Source organism: Schistocerca piceifrons, chromosome 3 (genome assembly GCF_021461385.2).
Source record: "Schistocerca piceifrons isolate TAMUIC-IGC-003096 chromosome 3, iqSchPice1.1, whole genome shotgun sequence".
In the NCBI taxonomy this organism is placed as follows: Eukaryota; Metazoa; Arthropoda; class Insecta; order Orthoptera; family Acrididae; genus Schistocerca; species Schistocerca piceifrons.
In genome coordinates, this window is record NC_060140.1 from 433,280,503 (window position 1) to 433,303,862 (window position 23,360).

Sequence of the window (23,360 nt, forward strand, 5' to 3'; positions counted from 1 at the left end):
TATAAATTTGAACATCCCATAGTTTTAGTAGGCTGGGTTTTACTGAAGATTGTATGAACTGTGAAGTCATTATCTTGGCACTATGGAAGAGAGAGTAGAGGCCCTTAAATTTATTTGCAATCTAAACCAGGATAAAACTCGAAATTTTTCTCAGCAAAAGAACTGCTATTACCCTATTATTTCCAGTAATTTCTTAGACATATGACTGAAAAACTGTTTAAAAATACCGATTATATGAATGCTACACTGAGTAAATATACTCAGTTCCACTTACATTTTGAGACTGATATTCATACTTACAACAGCAGATTAAACAAGGATCTTCATACAATCTCTATTTACATCTATACTCTGCAAACCACCATGAAGTGCGTGGCAGAAGGTACGTCCCACTGTACCAGTTATTAGTGTTTCTTCCCCTTCCATTCATGAATGGAGTGCAGGAAGAATGACTGTTCAAATGCCTCTGTGTGTGCTACAGTTATTCAAATCTCAGCCTCATGATCCCTATGTCAGTGGTACGTAGTGGGTTGTAATATATTAGTAGAATCATCATTTAAAGCCGGCTCTTGAATCTTTATTAGTAGACTCTCTCTCTCTCGGGATAGTTTACGTCTATCTTCAAGAGTTTCCAGTTAAGTTTCTTCAGCATTTCTGTAACACTTTCCCATGAGTCAAACTAATGTAGGACCATTCAGGCTGCACTTCGCTGTATATGTTCAATATCCCCTGTTAGTCCTATTTGGCATGGGTCCCACACAACTGAGCAATATTCTAGAGTGGGTTGCACAAGTTATTTGTAAGCAAGCTCCTTTGTAGTCTGACTGCACTTACCCAGTATTCAACCAATAAATTTACCCACAACCGAGCATATGTGGTCATTCCACATCATATTGCTACAAAATATTACACCCAGGTATTGTATGAGTTGGCTGGTTCCAACTGTGACTTACTGATATTATAGTCATAATCCACGCATTAACCTAAATGTGCAACAACACATTTCATGCAATCATACAAAATTGTAAGAAACATCTCCAGAAATAAATACACTGTAATACTTTTCAGTGCTGTTGCTTTAACTCTGCCAGATGTTTTCATGGTTCTTATTATTCAACTATCAGTCTTATGTCACATACATGGGAGATTAGGTGTGTTTGTGCATAATTTATAAATTTTTGGAAAATAAGATAAAAGTTACTGAAGAAATCAATTTGGATTTAGAAAATGAACAAGAGACGCTACTGGGTTGATGAAAAGGATTTTAGCATGGTTTTAGAAGTAAATGATGAACTGTGTTTGAACTTTATTGTCTGGTAAGAAACTGCTTACCAGGTAAGCTGAACCAGATTGAAGTGGCATGGAGAGATCAAAGTCGTAACCGTTATACATTCAACAAAAAATTGAACTTTGGCTTAAGATAGACGACACCAAGAACTTAAATACTGAATTCCTAAAGCAGTTCAACGCAACTCTTAATAATTCTTGAGAAAATCAGCATTGAAGTTTCCCAAGTGCTTTTAATACCCTAAAGATCATAATTTCAACAAGCAGTGCAATTACGTGGTAAAATGCTCATGTGACATGTAAAGTGCTTGGGTTCAATTCCCAACCAATGCAAATTTTTAAATATAGGTGTATCTTCAATGAGCATTTCCATGAAATGTAAAATACACAATAGCCCAGAGATTGATAATCACTGGCTCTCTGTTTCGAGTTTTGTTCCAGTCATTAATTACATACTTTTTTCCATCCAGTTCAAATACCTATGCCATTGAAATATAATATTGTGAAAAAGACAGAATTCCACTCACTACGTACAAGAACTCTGAATCAAAGACAGCCAAAACAATAAGACTGCATATTTAAGTTTTCATTCAAAAGAACTTCTTCTAAGGCAGAAGAAACACATACATTCACACAAGCATAACTCACACACACACACTCAATCTCTCTGGCTGCTCAGCTCAGACTGTATAGCAACTGATTCTGATGGTATAAGCAGTCCGTGGGTGGTGAGGTTAAGGAGGAGGCTGGGCCATGGTGGGAGGGGGCAGACAGAGGATGGATGGCAGAGTAGGGGTAAAAGAAAGTGTTGCACTGCTTGTGGCAGCATGTAGGGATGTGGTGGGAACAGAGTAGGGCTGCTAACTGTAGTCTGAAGGTTTAGGGTGGGAGAGGGGTGAAAATGGAAAAAGGAGAGAAGTAGAAGAGGGTTGTTGTAATAGAAGGCTCTGTAGTGCTGGAGTGGAAGCAGGGAAGGGGATGAAAGACCATGACTAACAAAGGTTGAGGCGAGGAGGGTTAAGGGAACATAGGATATATTGCAGGGAGACATTCCTCCTGTGCAATTCAGAAAATCTGTCTAGGTAAGAATAATCCAAGGTTGTGAAACAGTCACTGAAGTGAAGCACGTTGTGTTAAGCAGCTTGCTCGGCAACTGGGTGATACACCTGTCACTTGGACACAGTTTGTCAGTGGCCATTCATGCAGACAGACAGCTTGTTGGTTGTCTTGCTCATATAGAAAGCCAACGGTAGGACTACCTGTGACAGCAGTCAAGTGATTTACAAACTAAGCTGCAACAACTGTGCTGCTTTCTACATGGGCATAACAATCGACAAGCTGTCTGTCCACTTGAATGGCCACAGACACACTGTGACCATGAGACAGCTGGACCAACCAATTGCAGAAAGTGCCTGCCCAGCAAGTTCTTCACTTCAATGATTGATTCACAGCCTGCACCACATGGATCCTTCCCATTAACACTGCATTTCTGAACTGTGCAGGTGGGAATGCTCCCTGCACTGTCTTCTTCATTTCCATAAATCCCCTGGGCTCAACCTCTACTATTTCCTGTCCTTCACCTACCTTCCCCTTTTCTGCTCTCACTACCACACTACACAGTCTTCTATTCTAACGCACCCACTAGTCTTTCCTCCAACTCAACTTCTGCCTCCCCTCCCCAACAGTTAGCAGACCAACCTGGTGACCACCACACTCCTGCACAGACCCATAAACAGCACTACATTTTCCAACACCACTACATTGCCATCCATCCACCTCCCTGCCCCAGCCACCTCTTTTCCCTCCACCACACAGAGATGGCTTCTTCCATCAGGCACAGTTGCTGCATGCAGTCTGGCCTCAGCAGCCAGAGAAGGTGGTCATGTACGTCTGATTTCTGCTCGTACGAATGTGTGCGTGCTCTGTTTGTTGTGCCTATCTGCGACTCAGAATCTCTGCTATATGGTGAGTAGCAACTTTCCTTTTCATAACATTGTGTGTGTTTTCTACTTTAGAAGAAGGCCTTTTGACCAAAAGCTTAAATGTATGGGAGTCTTTTTGTTGTGCCTGTCTGCAGTTCAATGTCTCCTCTACGGGGTGAGTAGCAATCTATCCTTTTCATTATATAATGACAGTATTATGCAGAGGATAGATTGCTACTCGCCATTTAGAGGAGATGTTGGGCCGCAGACAGGCAGAACAAAACGAGTGCTATACCTTTGAGCTTTCAGCCAAATGGCCTTCTTCTAAGGTACAAAACACGCATTCATACAAGTGCAACTCACATACACATGACCACTGTCTTTGGCCACTGAGGCTGGACCGTGCACAGTAACTGCGCCTGATGAGAGAAGTGATCTGTGGGTGGTGGGGGTAAGGAGAAGGCTGGGGTGGGAAGGGAAAATGTAGTCCTGCTTTTGGGAGTGCCCAGCTATATGGTGGGTTGGTTGGTTTAAAACAGGGGGGAAAGGGATCAAACTGCGAGGTCATCAGTCTCTTGTTCCCAGTAGAACAATTACCCAAGGGAGAGAAGAAAACAAAGAAGATGTACGGGACAAAAACACGAGAAAGTAAGAACCAGAAGAACGACAGTAGGACAACAAACACTACAATGGACAAAACACGCCAAGGAAACCACAGAGAGATGCAAGAAACAGGGAGAAGAGATTAAAAACATGAAAGCAGATTACAATGGCTGGCTGACCATGAGAATAAAAAACGAGAAGCCAGCCACTCTGCAACACATTAAAACTTCCACTCTAAAAGCTCTAGGGTGAAGGAGACAAGAGGGACAAAGGCTATGTTCTAAAACTCAGATCAAATGATAAAACCCACCCTCACAAATAAAACATAAAACTAAAGCTGCTGTTGAGGCATTGTCACCTAATACCAAAGGTAGGGTGCTGGTAAAATTAAAAGCCCACCGCACAGCAGCTAAAAGTGAGTAGTCCAGCAAGAGGTACATGACTGTCATTAGGGAGCCACAGCGACACTGAGATGGGTCCTCATGACAGAGGAGGTAACTGTATCAACCATGTATGGCCAATGCAGAGTCAACAAAGGACAACTGATTCCCTGCAAGAAGCCATCAGGGAAGACTTCCACACATTCGCAGTCTCGTTAATGACACACAGATTGTTGGGCATACTGTTATGCCACTCTGTCTCCCAAAGCCGAAAAACCATGCGGCGTAAGACAGAGCACAGGTCGGTTTCAGAGATGCCTATCTCCAGGAGCGGTTTCCGCATAGCCTGTTTGGCCAGCCTGTCAGCAAGTTCGTTGCCTGGGATTCCGATGTGTCCTGGGGTCCACATAACCACCACTGAACAACTGGACTGTTCCAGGGCAGAGATGGATTCTTGGATGTTAACTACCAAAGGATGGAGAGGGTAGCACTGGTCGATAGCGCATAAGCTGCTCAGGGAGTCAGGACAGAGAAGAAATGACTCACCAGAATAGGAACGGATGTACTGAAGTGCATAAGATATGGCCACAAGCTCTGCAGTGAATACACTGCAGTTGGCGGGCAAGGAATGCTGTTCAATATGGCCACTGTGGACATAGGTGAAGCCAATATTACCATCAGCCATCGAACCGTCAGTGTAAACAACTTCAGAGCCCTGGAACACATCAAGAATCAAGAATGCACTGTAAGGCAATCTGCACTCCAGTAGGTGTTGCTCAGGCAACGGAGAGCATTCAGTGCTGCCAGAACTCCGGCTTAAGCTGACGAAGGTAAGGTAACCAAGTCAACTGGGCGTTGAAAACCAGTCCTAAGAATCGATACGTGTCCACTACAGTGACTGGATCATCATTAAGATAAAGTTCAGGTTCTGGATGAACATACGACACTGACAGAAGTGCATGATACACAACTTTGTGGCTGAAAACTGGAAGCAGTGGGCTAGTGAATGGCTCCCTGCGGGCACTGCTCAGCAACTCCAGTACTGGAGTAGCAATACGAAATGCAGAAGTCATCCGCGTATAGAGAAGGGGAGACAAACAGCCCTACAGCTCCTGCTAGTCTATTAATGGCCACTAAAAATAGAGTTACACTCAATATGGAGCCCTACAGAATTCCTTTCTCCTGACTACAGGAGAGGGGGGGGGGGGGGGGGGGGTCTATGGGAGCACTGACTTGGACATGGAAAGTACGGAGCAACAGGAAGTTTTAGATAAAGCGGGCTTCGGTGACCCCATTGATACAATGTGGCACGGATAGGATGTCGCCAGGTCGTGTTGTATGCTTTACATAAGTCAAGAAAGACGACAACCAGGTGTTGGTGTCTGGAAAAGGCTGTTCGGATGGCACACTCTAGGGACACGAGATTATCAGTGGTAGAGCGACCCTGGTGGAAGCCGCCCTGTCATGGAGCCAAAAGGTCTCTTGACTCCAGGACCCAACCCAACCACCGGCATACCATACGTTCCAGCAGCTCACAGAGAACGTTGGTGAGGCTGATGGGTTGATAGCTAACCACATCAAGCTGATTTTTACTGGGTTTTAACACCGGAATGATGGTGCTCTCCCACCATTGCAATGGAAAGACGCTGTCGCACTAGATCCAGTTGAAGATGACGAGGAGATATCACTTGTAGTCAGATGAGAGATGTTTAATCATCTGACTGTGGATCCCATCCAGCCCAGGAGCTGGATCGGGGCAATGTTTAAGTGCGCTGAAGAGATCCCACTCTGATATTACAGGTTTCACTGTGGCATGTAGTGAACGAGAGGACTTCCCTTTCCATCTGCTGATCGAGGGTGCGAAAGGCTGAGGGGTAGTTCTCCGACACAGAGGCTCGAGAATAGTGCTCAGCAAAGTGCTTGGCAATCACATTTGCATTGGTAGAGAACACATCATTGATGTTAACGCCAAGGGCACCTGTTGGGGTCTGCTACCCAAAAAGACGTCTGATCTTCGTCCAGACTTGGGAAGATGACGTACGGCACCCAATAGTCAACACATACCTCTCTCGATGCTCCTGTTTCCGTAGTACTATAAGCAGGCGAACACAGGCACGGAGCCGCTTAAAGTCTATGAGGTGCTCTAGGGAAGGGTGCCGCTTATGTCACTGTAGAGATCACCGACGCTCCTTAATTGCCTCAGTGAATTCCAGCGACCACTAAGGGACAGTCTTTCGCAGGGGGCACTCTAGAGAACGAGGGATCGCATTTCTCACTGCAGAAATTATCATTGTAGTGACCTGCTCAATCACAACATCAATGGCACCATGTAGGGGAGATTCAATGGTGACAGCAGAGGTGAAGGCTACCCAGTCTGCCTTGTTTAAAGCCCATCTGGGTAGGTGTCAGTGGGCATGACGCCTGGGGAGTGACAGGAAGGGTGGGGAAGTGGTAACTACCACACAGGTCGTCGGGTGCTCTCCAGTGGATAGATGGGAGAAGTCCTGGGCTGCAAAGTGATAAATCAATGGCCAAGTAATTACCATGAGCCACAGTGAAATGTGTGGCAGCCCCAGTATTTAAGAGGCAGAGGTCGAGTTGGAACAGTAAATTTTCATCTCTGCCACAGCCAATAAGCATGGTGCTACCCCATAAGGGGTTATGGGCATTAAAATCTCCCAAAAGTAGGAAAGGTTTGAGTTGATCAATCAATGCAGCCAATAAATTCAGAGGTACTGCACCATCTGGAGGGAGATATATGTTGCAGAGTTATTTCCTGCATCAACCGTATCCAGACAGAAACAGCTTCAAGAGGAGTTTAGAGGGCCACAGGTTCACTACATACTGAGTTCAGGACATAAATGCAAACTCCACCTGACACTCTAGTATATTCGCTACTGTTTTTGTAATATCCCTTGTAGCAGGGGTCCGCAATGCCAGGAACCAGGTTTCCTGGGGGCAATGCAGAAAGCAGGTGTAAAGCTTAACAGTTGCTGTAACTCAGACATGTGGTGGAAAAAAACTGTTGCAATTCCACTGGAGGATGACATGATCATGAGACTGGGAAGGCATGAAACACTCAATGAGGCAGTCTACGCCTCAGGGTTACCTGCTGCCAACGATTTATTTCCTGAACAGGCTATATCCATTGTCTCTGAGGGTCTGGCGAGATCTAAGTCCTCGGCAGATGTCAGACTCTTCACCTCATCCTCAGATGCAGAGCTTGTAGACAGCGGTGGTGTGGGTGCCACTGCAATTCCTTTTGTCTTGGAAGTCTTCTTTCTGTATTTCTCTCGCTGATCCTTGGGTTTCTCTGGCTGGGTGGGCTTCACTGATTCAGTCTCTGGGACTGAGGATGATCGTGAAGCCCTACGACTAGCTGCTTTTGGGCACTTCGGCCACTGGCAGGTGTCATCTTTCCCACTAGAAAAACCTGGGAAGGGACTGACCTAAGGGACCCCTTCCTAGCGAGGGGAGCCGAAGAAGACGTATGCTTCTCTGCCTGAGAAGTGTGGACTGGCGTCCCCGGTGGTTGGGGGGGACAGTGCTCCCAAGGTAGGTGGTGCGGGAGCAACAGAGAGGGAAGTGCCCCCCCCCCCCCCCCCCCACCATCAAGGAGGTAGGTGTAGTCCTGCGGCTCTGAGAGCCAACTGGAACTCGCGGAACTGATGGGGCTACAACTGTTCTCACAGCGGTGTTATAAGAGGTGGTCATAGCCACAGGATGCAGGCACTCTCCTCTTCGCTCTAAGCTGGCGCACAGCTCATTGTCAGACTGCAAAAGAAGGTCCCTGTGGGATATAATACCCCGGACCACATTTAAGCTCTTATGAGGCATGATGGTAATGGAAACATTCCTCAGCTTGTCACAAGTGAGTAATGCCCGTGACTGGGCAGAGGATGCTGCTTTTGTCAAGATTGACCTTGACCGCATTTTAGACAAGCCTCCACCTCCCCAAACTTGTCCTCTAAATGCTCTACAAAAAAACTGAGGCTTCATCGAGACAAAGGAGTCCCCATCAGCTCTCGTACATACGAGGTACTGGGGCGAATAATGTTCGCTGCCATCCATAGCCTGGCGTTCCTCCCATGGTGTGGCTAAGGAGGGGAACGATTTAGGATCATACTTCCTTGCATTGTACTGAGTCTTGGAACACTTAGAGACTGCCGGAATTTGATCACCAGCAAGTGATGATATGGTACGCTTCATCGCGTGTCATCCATCTTGATGCCAACCATTCCGATCAGGGGCTCTCCCCATGCGTGCCACCCAGCCTCAGCAAAGGCCACCTGGCAGGATGGCCATTGCTGGGAGTCCCAATGTCCCAGGGGGATGGGAATCTACTCCTTGGCATATGTGGGGAGTTAACGGCGCAGGCATCAGCAGAGCGACCCTGTGCAGTCAGGGGGCTACAACCAAAAGGGTACATGGCGGCCCCACCATGATGGACTGGCTACTGTGCTGGATACGAGGTGCAAAGAATTCCATGGTCACTGTCGGCGCAGAAAATGACATTGCATAGTGGGTAGAGGAAATTGCACCCAGGAAGGTGTACTCGCTCAAGAGATGAAGGATGAGCAGGACTGATGAGAAAGTGAGCTAAAGATCTCAATGCATGATGGACATGATGCACCATGTAAAGTGCCCTTCCCCAGTTGGCACACTCTTTGGGAAAATTTTAAAAAATGGAGTTCAAGCCCTACATGGGACCATCACATAAAAGCTGAAAGGTGTGAGACTCCTTTTAGTCGCCTCTTACGACAGGCAAGAATACCTCGGGCCTATGAGGTGCTATCAAAAATCTTTGGGACTGGTGCTGCCATCTGTTGAAAACCTTACCTTTGGACTAATAGTCACTGTCACCTTCAAAGTAGTTCCCACTCGCAAGTACACACAGGTCCCAGCACTTCTGCCACTGGTCAAACATTTTCTGGAAGTCCTGTTCTTTGAGGGTGTTTATCACAACCAGCGATGCTTCTTGAATCCTCTCTAGAGTGTCGAACTGACAGCCTTTCAACTTGAGTTTCAGTTTTGGGAATAGCATGAAGTCGCAAGGTGCCAAATCTTGTGAGTATGGTGGGTGGGGTACAACTGCCATGTTGTTTTTGCCAAAAAGGTCCTGGTGAGCTAGGACGTGTAACAGGGCACGTTGTCGTGAAGCAGCAGGCAATTCCCTTGACGCCAAAGTTCGGGCTGGTTCACAGCACACTTTCACGGAGGAGTCACAAAACGTCACTGTAGTACACGGAATTCACTGTTTCGTTGGGTGGGACGAATTCTTTGCACAGAATTCCCTTGGTATCAAAGAAAACAGTGATCATGCTCTTCACCTTTCTCGCTTTTTTGGGTCTTGGACAGCCTGGGCTCTTCCACTGGGATGACTGTTGCATTGTCTCTAGGTCATAACTGTAAATCCAGCTCTCGTCGCCGGTGATAACCCGTGACAAGAAGGTTGGATCATCAGATGTGGTCTGACGAAGGTCCATGCACACTTCAACATGTTGTGCCTTCTGATCGGCAGTCAACATCCTTGGCATAAATTTTGCAGCGGCACAATGCATGCCCAAATTCATCAGTCAACATTCATTGACATGTCCCATAACCAATACCCACTTCATCCGCAAGGTCTTGAATGGTCCAATGTCGATCCGCACGAACCAATTGCTAAAGTTTGGCAACAATGTCCAGCATTGTGCGGCTAACGGTCCTTTCAGTGTGAGCATCATCTTTGACGTCTCTACGGCCGGCTCTGAACAGAACATGCCACTCCACTCAAACACACCCGTGTGGCTCATGCTCTGGCTCCCAAATACTTGTTGAATCATTGCAAGGGCCACCATAGCATTTTTCCTGAGATCTGCAGAAAATTTGATACATACGCACTGTCCTGTTCACGGATCCACATGAAATTGCCACACATAAAACACAGAGTATTACAGAAATCACTATGGACAGCAACACATCCTCCCAGCTGAATGCCACTCCACACACTGACTCATCAGATATGCAGCTCTCGCCACCTAGCAGTGCAAAGACCTACTACTTCTACTTTCCAGATGGCAGCACCACTCCCAAAAATTACGGATTCCACCTCATAGTCTAAACTCCGGGGCCGCAGGGGGTATATGGCAGGGACAGGGTAGGGTCACTAGGTGCAGTCAGGAGGTTTATGGTGGATGGGGGGAAGGCAGGACAAGGGAAGTGGAAAATGAGAGAAGCAGAGGGGGGAAAAACATTACTTGGTGGATTGGTGAAATAGAAGGCTTTGTAGTACTGGAGCAGAAGGGGATGGAGGGGGATTGGTAGGTAAAGGACATGGACTACTGGAGGCTGAAAACAGAGAGATTACAGGAATGTAGAATATATTGCAGTCAAAGTTCCCATCTCTGCAATTCAGAAACTTGGTGTAGGTAGGAAGGATCCAGATGGCACAGGCTGTGAAGCAGTTATTAAAGTGAAGCATGTTGTGTTGGGCAGAAAATTCAGCAACTAAATGGTCCAGCTGTCTCTTTGGCACAGTCTGTCGGTGGCCTTTCACGTGGAAATACATGTTGCTGGTTGTCACACCAATGTAGAAAGCAGCACAGTGGTTGTAGCATGGTTTGTAGATCACATTACTGCTTTCAGAGGTAGCCCTGCCTTGGTTGGGATCGGTGATGCCTGTCACTGGACTGGAGTAGGTGGTGGCTGAAGGATGTATGGGACAGCTCTTGCATCTAGATCTACTGCGTGGATATGGGGCACAAGGCTATGAGTTTGTGCAGGAATGCGGTAGGGACAGAGATGGGCAAGGGTACTGTGTAGGCTTGGAGGAGTGGAACAGGGTAGGATATTCCTCAGTTCAGGACATGACAATAGATAGTTGAAAACCGAGAGAAGAAGGTGATTCAGCTGTTGCATTCTAGTCCTGGGTGGTAACAAGTCACAAGGGTAGTGCTCCTTTGTGGCTGGATGGTGGGAATGTGGATGGTGGCAGGTGACTGGAGAGATAAGGCACAGGAGATTTATTTCTGTACAAGGCTGCAAGGGTAATTTCAGTCTGTGACAGCTGGAATGAAACGCTTGGTAGTTTTGGAGAGGGACTGCTCCTGATTACAGATGTGATGGCCACAGTTGTCTAGGTTGTTTGGAAGGGACTTCTTGGTATGGAGTGGGTGGCAGCTGTCAAAGTGGAGGTTTAGTATGGACAGAGGTACTAATGTAGCTATTCTTGAGGTGGAGATCAAAATTGAGGAAGGTTGCTTGATGGGTTGAGGAGGACCAAGTGAGGTGAATGAAGGAGACGATGTTGAGGTTCTGGGGGAGGAATGTGGATATGGTTTCCTCACCCATGATTCAGATTGCAAAGATGCCATCAATGAATCTGAACCAGATGAGGGGATTGGGGTTCTGGGTGGCTAGGAAGGATTCCTCTAAATAGCCCATGAATAGGGTGGCATAGGATGGTGCCCATTGCCAGACCGTGGATTTGTTTATGGAAAGATGAAGTAAACAAAGATGTGATGGGTAATAATACTGTGAGAAGAATTTGACAGAGCACTGATAAATTTAAATACACATAAGGTTCTTGGAGTAAATGACAATCTCTCAGTACTGAGGTTTTGCAGAATGACAAGACTATTCCACCTGGTATACAAGAGATATGAGACAAGTGAAATACCCTCTGACTTCACAAAAAATTCCAAAGAAAGCAAGTACTGATAGGTTGAAATATTGCCAAAGCATCAGTTTCATATTTCACAATTGCAAAATACTGGTATGATTTATTTAGAGAAGAATGGAAAGGTTGGTAGAAGATGATCTTGGGGAAGATATGTTTTGCTAGTAGTGAAATGAAGAGACATGCAAGACAATAGTGGCCCTATAACTTACCTCAGCAAGCAAACTGAATACAGGCAAACATATATTTGTATCTGTTCTATCCTGTAGTGATTTGTGGGTGATAAATGCAGAAAGCAGAGAATGAGAGAGACAACAACAGTTTGATAAAAATCATTTACTTTGCAGTCAGATTCAAACAGAGTCCAGAGAGTCTTAGTCCATAATACTGTACACAGCGAGAGAAAGGCTTAGTACTTGCACGCATGTATCACAATACTAATGGGGGCCAGATGACAGCTTGCGGGCAGCCTCTTATACACTTCAATAGCGGCACTAACTACCCCAGTTGAGGAGGCCATGTCCATGTGACAGCAGTCGGCTGGTGACCGCATCTCTGAATGTCTGGTGCTACCCTACAAATTACAAATTGACAAGCTTGGTGCGGTTAACAACACCACAACACCATCTGTACATTTTAAAATGCTTTGGTCAAAATTGGTTGGGAAATATTTTTTTGTAATTCTGAAGCTAGCAGGGATAAAACAGGTGGAGCAAAAGGCTATCTAAAACTTGTACAGATAACAGACTGCAATTCTAAGAGTCAAACGGCATGAAAAGGAAGCAGTTGTTGAGAAAAGAGTCAGACTGAGTTGTGGCCTATTCCTGATGTTATTCAATCTGCTCACTGAACTAGCAGTAATGGAGAAAAGAAGAAAATATTAGGAAAGGGGCTTTAAGTTCAGGGTGAAGAAAGGTTTGTCGATGGCAGTGTAGTTCTGAAAGAAATGCCAAAGGGCGTGGAAAAACAGTTAAAATGGAATGGCAGTGTCTTGAAAATGAATTCTAAGATGAAAATAAAGAAAAGTAAAATAAGTGTAATGGACTGCAGTAAAATCAAATCAGCTGATGATGAAGGAAAAGGGAGACATTAAAAGTAGCAGATGAGTTCCATTACTAGGGCAGCCACATAACAGATGGTGGCTGCAGAGGAGAGGATATAAAATACAGACTGATAATAGAAGAAAAATGCTTCTGAAAAACAGAAAATTACTGACTTCAAATAAAAATTAAGAAGTCTTTACTGGAGGTATTTGTGAGGAATGAAGCCCTATATGGAAGTGAAATGCGGATGACAAACAGTTTGGACATAAGATTTATTAGAACAGCTCAACACACAAAACTGTTCAACAGAAGCTTACGCATTCCGCCAAATTTTGCAGGAGCACTAAACTCAATAACCGTTGCAGTCGACCTGAGAAATTTACTAATAGGAACCACTAGACAAGTCATATATATAAAAGACAAATATTTGTTTCTTCACTTTTTATGCATTTCTATACCATACATCTACATATGATGAAACTTTGTTGAGTTGTTGTGGGGTCATCAGTGGAGGTTTCTGGGAAAAAAGATAGTTTGTTCACCTTCTATGTGACTTCAACAATTATTATAGTCAGTGCAACAGGCAGAGTCTGAATTTGGCCCATTGTAATATTTTAACCATATCAGTATAACATAGTATGTGCCAGATATTTAAAAAAAAATAGTTTTGTCTCTACAGCTCACACCACAGATGACCTATTATTACCACAGATGACCTATTATTGTGCAATGAAACAAGGCACACTATCAAAAAACTCATGCAAATCATCATCAAAGCAACAGTTCTGAATGGCAAGTCAAAAGAGGATGATGTGCTGATTCCACATATTCCCAGCAACATGCCATTTGCTGGAAATACGGAAGCGTCCGATCCCACCCGTCTGCTTTGACCCATGACGTCACAAATATGGCGGAAACAAAAATAAACACACACACTTTCTACAAGAAGCCTAATAACACTAACGGGACAAGCGCGGGAAATGGGGTGTTTTGGGTGGGGGGCAAACTAAATATAAACAAATTTAGACGCCTTGCGTAGCTACAACGTGTAAGTGAAGACAGCCATGCATGAATACCCACCCACCTCCCCAGGGGTCGTAACCCCTGCAACCCATAGAAGATAAAGATGCTTCAGTAGCTGATTAGTGTTTTTTGTCTTTTTAAAAAAAAAAATCTCATGGGATAGAACGAACAGACCAGAAAGATAAATATAATAAACTAAAACAGAAATTCGAGGAAAAAGATAATTAAAATAAGTAATAAGTGTTTTTAAATTAAAAAAAAAATCTCACGAGATAGAACGAACAGATCAGAAAAGTAAATAAAATAAGATAAAACAGAACTGGAGACAGCCACACTCAAACCAAACTCCGTGCCGTCATGACGTCACACACAACACTCTTACGTCACGGGTCAAAGCCGACGCGTGGGATCGGACGCTTCTGTCGACCCCATTTGCTTTCAAATGCCTTAGTACATTCTCAATGACCAAGGCACAAAGCCAGGCATTTCAAGAGTGTGCATTAAATTTGAACTAAACATGCCTTCCACACAGTCAATTATATGTTTACGCTAGTGAGTGGGTCAGCTGAAAAATTTATTTGATTTTGCCGAAAGCAGAAAACCAAAAATATTGCATATTCCAAAGTAATTGAATAAGCTTTTCCAAATTTAATTTAATGCAAAAAGCAGTGTCTTTAATTTATTTTGGACATGTAAATGTATCTGCTTTGTATATATGTGTACTGAAGTAGAAAGAAAGATAGGAACTGCAACCGAGGTGGTGGTGTTGATAATCAGTCCTGGCTTGGATGTTCAGCCACTTAGGAAATGTTACCCTCCAATCTTTTCTGCTTTAGTTGATAATTTTTGTTGCAGGTTCGATGCTTTGCAATATGAGAGAGAAAAAGATTGTGGGAGGAGTTACGGGATGATGTCTGTAATTGAATTCTTCCACGATGTATTGTCAATGAACTTAAAACACAGCTCCGATCAGCACAAAATGTATGCATGAAACATTTTCTGAAAATTATCAGGAATATTTACTGTTCTCTTCTAATAAAATATGGCACGAGATTCCTGCACAAGAGAATTCTTCACCTCCAGTTGAAATATTCCGCAGCTGCCCTTCTGACTTAAAAGCAGTCAAAAATAAATGGGAAATCCAATGTGAATTATTCCAAGATAAAGATCTGTTAACTTGGGATCAATATATAGACTATGTGATCAAAAGTATCCAGACACCCCCAAAAACATAAGTTTTTCATATTAGGTGCATTGTGCTGCCACCTACTGCCAGGTTTTCCATATCAGCGACCTCAGTAGTAATTGGACATCATGAGAGAGCAGAATGGGGCACTGTGCAGAACTCTCAGACTTCAAACATGGTCACGTGATTGGGTGTCACTTGAGTCACATGTCTGTATGCGAGATTTCTACACTCATAAACATCCCTAGGTCCACTGTTCCCGATGTGATAGTGAAGTGGAAACATGAAGGAACATGTACAGCACAAAAGTGTACAGGCGACCTCATCTGTTGACTGACAGAGACCGGCGACGTTTAAAGAGGGTCGTAATGTGTAATAGGCAGACATCTGACCAGACCATCACACAGGAATTCCAAACTGCATCAGGTTCCAATGCAAGTACTAAGAGAGTTAGGCGGGAGGTGAGAAAACTTGGATATCATGGTCGAGCGGCTGCTCATAAGCCACAAAATCATGCCGGTAAATGCCAAGCGACGCCTCACTTGGAGTAAGGTGCGTAAACATTGGACGATTGAACAGTGGAAAAACACTGTGTGGAGTGACGAATCGCGCTACAAAATGTGTCGATCCGATGGCAGGCTGTAGGTATGGCAAATGCCCGGTGAACGTCATCTGCCAGCGTGTGTAGTGCCAACAGTAAAAGTCGGAGGCAGTGGTGTTGCCATGTTTTTCATGGAGAGGGTTTGCACCCCTTGTTGTTTTGTATGGCACTATCACACACAGTCCTACTTTTATGTTTTAAGCACCTTCTTGCTTCCCACTGTTGAAGAGCAATTCGGGGATGGCGATTGCATCTTTCAACACGATCGAGCATCTGTTTATAATGCACGGTCTGTGGTGGAGTGGTTACATGACAATAACATCCTTGTAATGGACTGGCCTGCACAGAGTCCTGACGTGAATCCTACAGAACACCTTTTGGGATGTTTTGGAACGCTCACTTCGTGCCAGGCCTCACCAACTGACATCGATACCTCTTCTCAGTGCAGCACTCTGTGAAGAATGGGCTGCCATTCCCCAAGAAACATTCCAGTGTCTGACTGAACACATACCTGTGAGAATGGAAGCTGGCATCAAGTATAAGGGTGGGGCAATACCACACTGAATTCCAGCATTACCAACGGAGGGAGACACAAACTTTTAAGTCATTTTCGGCCAGGTGTCTGGATACTTTTGATCACATAGTGTATGTTTATTAACTTCAACAAAATTCTGATAATCTTAAGTGACCATCAAACAAGACACCACTATGAGTGTGACAAATGAGTTTATGGCACTACACAATGCATGCTGTGCACAATTTGTTCAATTGTTTCTCACATCATGACAATTGTTTGTTAAGTGTGAATTGTCTGTACCAGTATAATGATGATTATCTTGATCACATTAACAACTATAGCTGACAAGTTTTACTGATTAATGAAAACCACCTCAGCTGTATTACTACACATTTTTTGTGCTTTACCCGTTCATTCTTACATCATCTTTTGGCCTTGTTTGTTGAACTGCATAGGCTGCTCATTCTTTCTGGACAGGCAGGCAGGGAAAAAATTAATACACTTATACAACTGAAAGAACATCCAGTCGATTTAATGCACATCCATCTTGCTGAAACTGCATAATAGCTCAAAACAATGTACCTGGATATCTAAATGTACCAGAGAGACTTTTTCAAGATTGACTGCTGAAACCGTAGGTAACATACATGAAATATTTGTGACAAAACAGCAATATGTGTTTGGAGACTTTTAGCCATGTAGTGGATGATAATGTACTGAGGAGTAAATAACTCACAGTATCCACTTCTGCATCATGATTTATGGAGTCTATTGGTGTAAATTTGTCAAAAAGACTTCATAAAGAAATTTACTTCATAACAATATCAATTTGAGAATAAAAATGGTATTTTCAGGTGTTATCCATGCTGCTGATCATACAATCACTTGAAACTGAAATTATAGTCAATCTGACAGTTCACAAATGGAACACGTAACATCTAAATGGGAAACATAATTCCAACTGGATAATATTCTGAAGTGAATTCATTAATACTCATTTTCCTATTTCAAATAACGCAATGTCTTATCTGCAATAAATGATTAACTGCTAAGAATATTAGACTTTTTTTTATTTAATTACTAAGTAACAACCAACCAGCTTTTTCAATAGGGCTTGTCCCTTTGCTAAGAAATCATAGCGCTTATGCAAGATTTTAATCTGAAGCATATCTGTATCTGTGTAATGTGTTACCATGGTCTTATTTTTCCTTGTGTGGCGTGTGTTAATATCCAAGTCTTTTTTTCCGGAGGTTTGATTGCCATCTGTTTATGTCGCGGATGAGTTTTGCACATAACATACAGTCTGTCTTGCCTCATGACAAAATAGCAATCCTTACAGCGTCTTTTAAGCCTGGCTTTCATTTTGAATCCACAAGCCGATGTCAGCATAGGGCACACCGGAGGTAGTAGGTTACAGTGAACATTCCGTACACTCCAAAAACAAGCGTTGCGAAGTGTGTTGAAGTTCGTTTGAAAACATGTTGTAGCGATCATATTAGCATACATTATTCTTGACGTGATCCTGGATGATATATGGCCGAAAGCCAATCTTAAAGCCATGTTTATGCCCTGTAAATTAATATAAAATGTTAATTTTAAAATAAAAAAGGTACACTATTTCCATCACAACAAAATATCAACATTCATGACATACCAGCTCAATAACACTTTAAAAATACTGATTGCAGCAACAAAAGTAGATACTAAGTAAATCATTTAGAACATTATTTCATCCCTGTACATAAATATAACCGCAATCACGACGACAAAGATTCTTTCAAAACAAATTCCAATTCCTTGCGTGAGGCATCGGTCTGCAAATGTTCTTTGATATCTTCTATTCACGCATGCGCTCACGGGTAACAGGAAGTTCTTTCGTAGAAAAATGGCTGCTATGTGGTAGTAATGACTTGAATCAAGTGTAAAAGGCCATGGATCCTACACTTCAGGTATTTGCAACATGTAAAATTGAAGAATTAAGTTTTTGTTGTAGGGAGTTACATGTATAAGTTAAATTGTAAATTAAACTGTGTGTATATCAATTTGTAGTTACTTGAATGACTCGGCAGCATACATTCGGCAAAATGTCGTTCCTATATTATGTGCACGTGGTTTATGATTTCCTTTGGCGGACTGTGTTTCGAGATGGTCTCCACCTACCCTCCGTTTTCCAGGGTGCAGGAATATTGAATTCCACCTCAGTGTTTTGCTGAAGTCTTAAAATTTGACCGTGGTAGTTTTTAGGTTAACTCATGGTGTATATGTTAAACTTGCATTACATGTCTCCACTCCACCTTCATCCACATCATTTAACAAAGATTGTGTTACAAGAATTAATTCACTTGTGCGAGTGTAATGTACTAATTTGTTGGATAATCGTACAGTCTTGTTAATTGGCAGAGACTGTAAAAGCCAGGAATGTAACCCCTTTACTTAATTTATGTGGATTGTATTAAGATTTGCAGTGGATAATGCTTAGGAAAAAGGATTGTCACGTATGTGAAAAATGTGAGTAGGTCAGACCTCATGTGAGGAGACATGTAGGCTTACACTTAACCAACTTTTAAAATGCTAACAAATATCCCTATGCCCTGTTGTCGGAGGTTTAACATCTGTGACTAGTTTTGTTCTACATACATTTTATGAGACTTGCGGTTTTTTTAAAAACATGGTTACACTGCTATAAGTGTGTTACTATTTTTTAAGGATTTGCTGTAGCTTTGTTAGTTGCATATCTCATAGTGGTACAAATACACCAAGAATCTGCACATCTCATGTTTAGTGTGTCAGCCTATATGTCTTTCTCCTTTTTTTCTATTATTTATCTGATTAGACAATGACGTTAATTTTAAACTACTCTCTTATGCCATCCTTGGGATGTCTCATGTTAAGTGTTGAAAATAGCCACTGCAATAGCCAGAGTACACTGCAGCTGGAAGGGGGAGGTGGAGGAGCTTATTCACACTGGTCATCAACAGAATGTCATACTTGACAGAACATCAGCACAACATATTGCACCACATAGTACTAGCTGCTGGAAATGAGATTATCAGAGATTGACTGTCTTACAGAAACCTGCAGCAGTCCCTTAGTTGTATGTAAGTAGCTATAGTATTGTTATTGTGGTCTTCTGTTCAAAGATGTTTGCATTTAACCATGTTAGTCTCTCTTGTGCAAGTCTCTTCATACTGGCAATGGTGGCAGAGTCTCTTCGGTTCCAAACACGCATTTCATGTGTTCTTTGCAAAGGTCATATATTGAGTACTGTAGGCTTGTACTGCTGGTATCTAGCAGGCAAAAAGTATTGTCCAACCATTTCAAAATATCAGCATTTATTTGGCACAACTTGAGATAATTCTCCATCAAGTAACAGCATTAATTGTTTGAGAAAGTATGTACTTCTATGTAATACCTAAGAAAAAAAATTGACGGTACATAGAGCCTTTTTCCTTACTTTTTTCCACATACTAAATTCCATACATTCTTATGTAGTGGTGTATCCCCCTCCCTCCACAAAGATTTTTCATAGGTGACATACAATATATGTATGCAATATACACCAAAATACCCATTGGAGATGAATTGTGTAACACAGCTTTTCTGAATTTTTCTTGCAGTTTTTTTTTTAATACATTAGCCTACACTGCAGACCAACGTGTTAATAGAACCTTGATTTAGCATTCATATTAATGGCCTTTGCCACCTTATAGCCAAATTTTCATCTTACAGTGTAACCTAGATCTCAAGCTATACCACAGACCAGCCTGTCACTGCAACCATGATTTCAGAGAGGGGTCACTATCAGTCTGTTTCAGTGTTTATATCTTCATTAAAAACACAGTTTTAAAATCTTTTTAGGGTTTTATTTCTGTACAGTGTAGGCATCTTCTTTGTTAAAGTATTCTTCTCAAGATGCCATGCACTAGCAAAAGTTGACAATAATGTAGCTGGCTCTCTCTCTCTCTCTCTCTCTCTCTCTCTCTCTCTCTCTCTCTCTCTCACACTCACACACACACACACACACACACACACACACACAGTAGGATGTAGGAATCGATGTATCTTGCCCTCACATGTCCCAAGTATTGCTTTCTTTGTTTTATAATATGTAGCAGTTCCTTTTATCTTCTGACAAAGGACCTTGACATTTATTATTTTCAATATCCAAGATATGCACAACAGGCATTGTTACTAATGCATTTTTTGCCTCAGTTCTTGCATCATATTCAAAAAATAAATTTTAGGTAATATTTAGTACTGAATTATTCAGTTTCTATGTCTGATCTTAAGAAAATTTCCTCATGTTGATTTGTTCCTTGGCATATTCAATTTGAGATTTATTTCTTGGATGGAGTCGTTTTGTTGATTGTAAGTTGTTGTTGTTGTCCTCAGACTGGTTTGATGCAGCTCTCCATGCTATCCTGTCCTGTGCAAGCTTCTTCATCTCCCAGTACTTACTACAACCCACATCCTTCTGAATCTGATTAGTGTATTCATCTCTTGGTCTCCCTCTACGGTTTTTACCCTCCACGCTGCCCTCCAATGCTAAATTTGTGATCCCTTGATGCCTCAGAACATGTCCTACTAACCGGTCCCTTCTTTTTGTCAAGTTGTGCCACATACTCCTCCCCAATTCTGTTCAATACTTCATCATTAGTTATGTGATCTACCCATCTAACCTTCAGCATTCTTGTATAGCACCACATTTCGAAAGCTTCTATTCTCTTCTTGCCCAAACTATTTATCGTCCATGTTTCGCTTCCATACATGGCTACACTCCATACAAATACTTTCAGAAACGACTTCCTGACACTTAAATATATACTCAATGTTAACAAATTTCTCGTCTTCAGAAACGATTCCCTTGCCATTGCCACTCTACATTTTATATCCTCTCTACTTCGACCATCATCAGTTATTTTACTCCCTAAATAGCAAAACTCCTTTACTACTTTAAGCGTCTCATTTCCTAATCTAATTCCCTCAGCATCACCCGATTTAATTTGACTACATTCCATTATCCTCGTTTTGCTTTTGTTGATATTCATCTTATATCCTCCTTTCAAGACACTGTCCATTCCGTTCAACTGCTCTTCCAAGTCCTTTGATGTCTCTGACAGAATTACAATGTCATCGGCGAACCTCCAAGTTTTTACTTCTTCTCCATGAATTTTAATACCTACTCCGAATTTTTCTTTTGTTTGCTTCACTGCTTGCTTAATATAGAGATTGAATTACATCGGGGAGAGGCTACGACCCTGTCTCACTCCTTTCCCAACCACTGCTTCCCTTTCATGCCCCTCGACTCTTATAACTGCCATGTGGTTTCTGTACAAATTGTAAATAGCCTTTTGCTCCCTGTATTTTACCCTTGCCACCTTTAGAATTTGAAAGAGAGTATTCCAGTCAACATTGTCAAAAGCTTTCTATAAGTCTACAAATGCCCGAAACGTAGGTTTGCCTTTCCTTAATCTTTCTTCTAAGGTAAGTGGTAGGGTCAGTATTGCCTCACGTGTTCAATATTGCTACGAAATCCAAACTGATCCTCCCCGAGGTCGGCTTCTACCAGTTTTTCCATTTGCCTGTAAAGAATTCGCGTTAGTATTTTGCAGCTGTGACTTATTAAACTGATAGTTCGGTAATTTTCACATCTGTCAACACCTGCTTTCTTTGGGATTGGAATTATTATATTCTTTTTGAAGTCTGAGGGTATTTCGCCTGTCTCATAAATCTTGCTCACCAGATGGTAGAGTTTTATTGGGACTGGCTCTCCCAAGGCCATCAGTAGTTCTAATGGAATGTTGTCTACTCCCGGGGCCTTGTTTCGACTCAGGTCTTTCAGTGCTCTGTCAAACTCCTCACGCAGTATTGTATCTCCCATTTCATCTTCATCTACATCCTCTTGTATATTGTAAGTAGTGGTTACATATTTGAAAGAGGCCACTTGTCAAAATGTATTAGCCTACCTATATTGTGTGATTTATTTGAATTCCTTTTTAGGGATGCATGACTTATGGTTTTGAGTTCCAAACTCAATACATTGACCTAGGCAGATTTTCATGCCTTGAAAGGCAGGTAGCTTTTCTACCCTATGATGCCTGTGTTATCAGCATGTGTGGTGCTGTTAATTTATTATGATCTACTCCTTGATCTTCAGTTGATGCTTTCTTAAAAACTACATTTGAATAAATGTTTAACAAAAGAGGAGATTACACCGCCATGTAAACACCTTGTATCAAGGTTGTTCCATAAGTTCCTTGATGAGTGTTGAAGTCTGCTATCTGATTTATATATAGGCTGGGTTTTGGGTAGATATTCGTGATTGATACCAATTTATCAAAGAATCTCCATTAGTAGTTAATGCTTGACAGTCAAATGTCTGTCTGTAGTTTATAAAACATAGTCAAACATTGTTGTATACATGGAGGAAACTGGAAGGTTTGATTGATTATATAATGGTAAAACAGATTTGGAAAACAATTTTTACAGTGGAAGGCATTTTCAGAGGCAGATGTGGACTCTGACCACAATTTATGTTATTAACTGTAGAGTAAAACTGAAGATACTGTGAAAAAGGTTGGAAATTGAGAACTTGGGACCTAGACAGAAGTTGTTGAAAGTTTCAGAGGACACGAGGCAGAGATTGATTAGAACAGTGGAAAGGAATACAGTAGATGATTAATGGGTAGTTTTGAGAGATGGAATAGATATAAACAGAAGACCTAGTAGAAATCCTTAGGTAATGTGGGAGAATTTGATTTTGATGAAAGGGCAAATAGCAAATAAAGCAAACGAAAGGGCACACAAATGTCTAACATGTCTAAAAAATGAGATTGACTGGAAGTCCAAAATGGATAGCCAATGGCCTTGCTGCAGTGGTAACACCGGTTCCTGTCAGATCACCAAAGTTACGCGATGTCGGGCTGGGCTAGCACTTGGATGGGTGACCATCCAATCTGCCGAGTGCTGTTGGCAAGCGGGGTGCACTCAGCCCTTGCGAGGCAAACTGAGGAGCTACTTGATTGAGAAGTAGCGGCCCTGGTCTCAGAAACTGCCATACTGCCGGGAGAGCAGTGTGCTGACCACATGCCCCTCCATATCTGCATCCAGTCATGCCTGGGGGCTGAGGATGACATGG

The 23,360-nt window shown here is 42.6% G+C and overlaps 1 protein-coding gene across 3 annotated transcripts in view; it reads left to right on the forward strand.

The window, feature by feature from the left end:
* Positions 1–18,074: 18,074 nt before the first annotated feature.
* The window catches only part of LOC124789923 (ubiquitin carboxyl-terminal hydrolase 10-like), a 138,502-nt gene continuing 133,216 nt past the window's right edge, over positions 18,075–23,360 (forward strand). For 2 of the 3 annotated variants that reach the window (XM_047257444.1, XM_047257446.1), the window contains exon 1: positions 18,353–18,397. In XM_047257444.1, the coding sequence (XP_047113400.1) occupies positions 18,368–18,397 (30 nt within the window). In that variant the 5' untranslated portion in view covers positions 18,353–18,367. Of the gene's footprint in view, positions 18,172–18,352; positions 18,398–23,360 lie in introns of those variants that run through there. The other variant, XM_047257445.1, reaches the window with a different exon arrangement.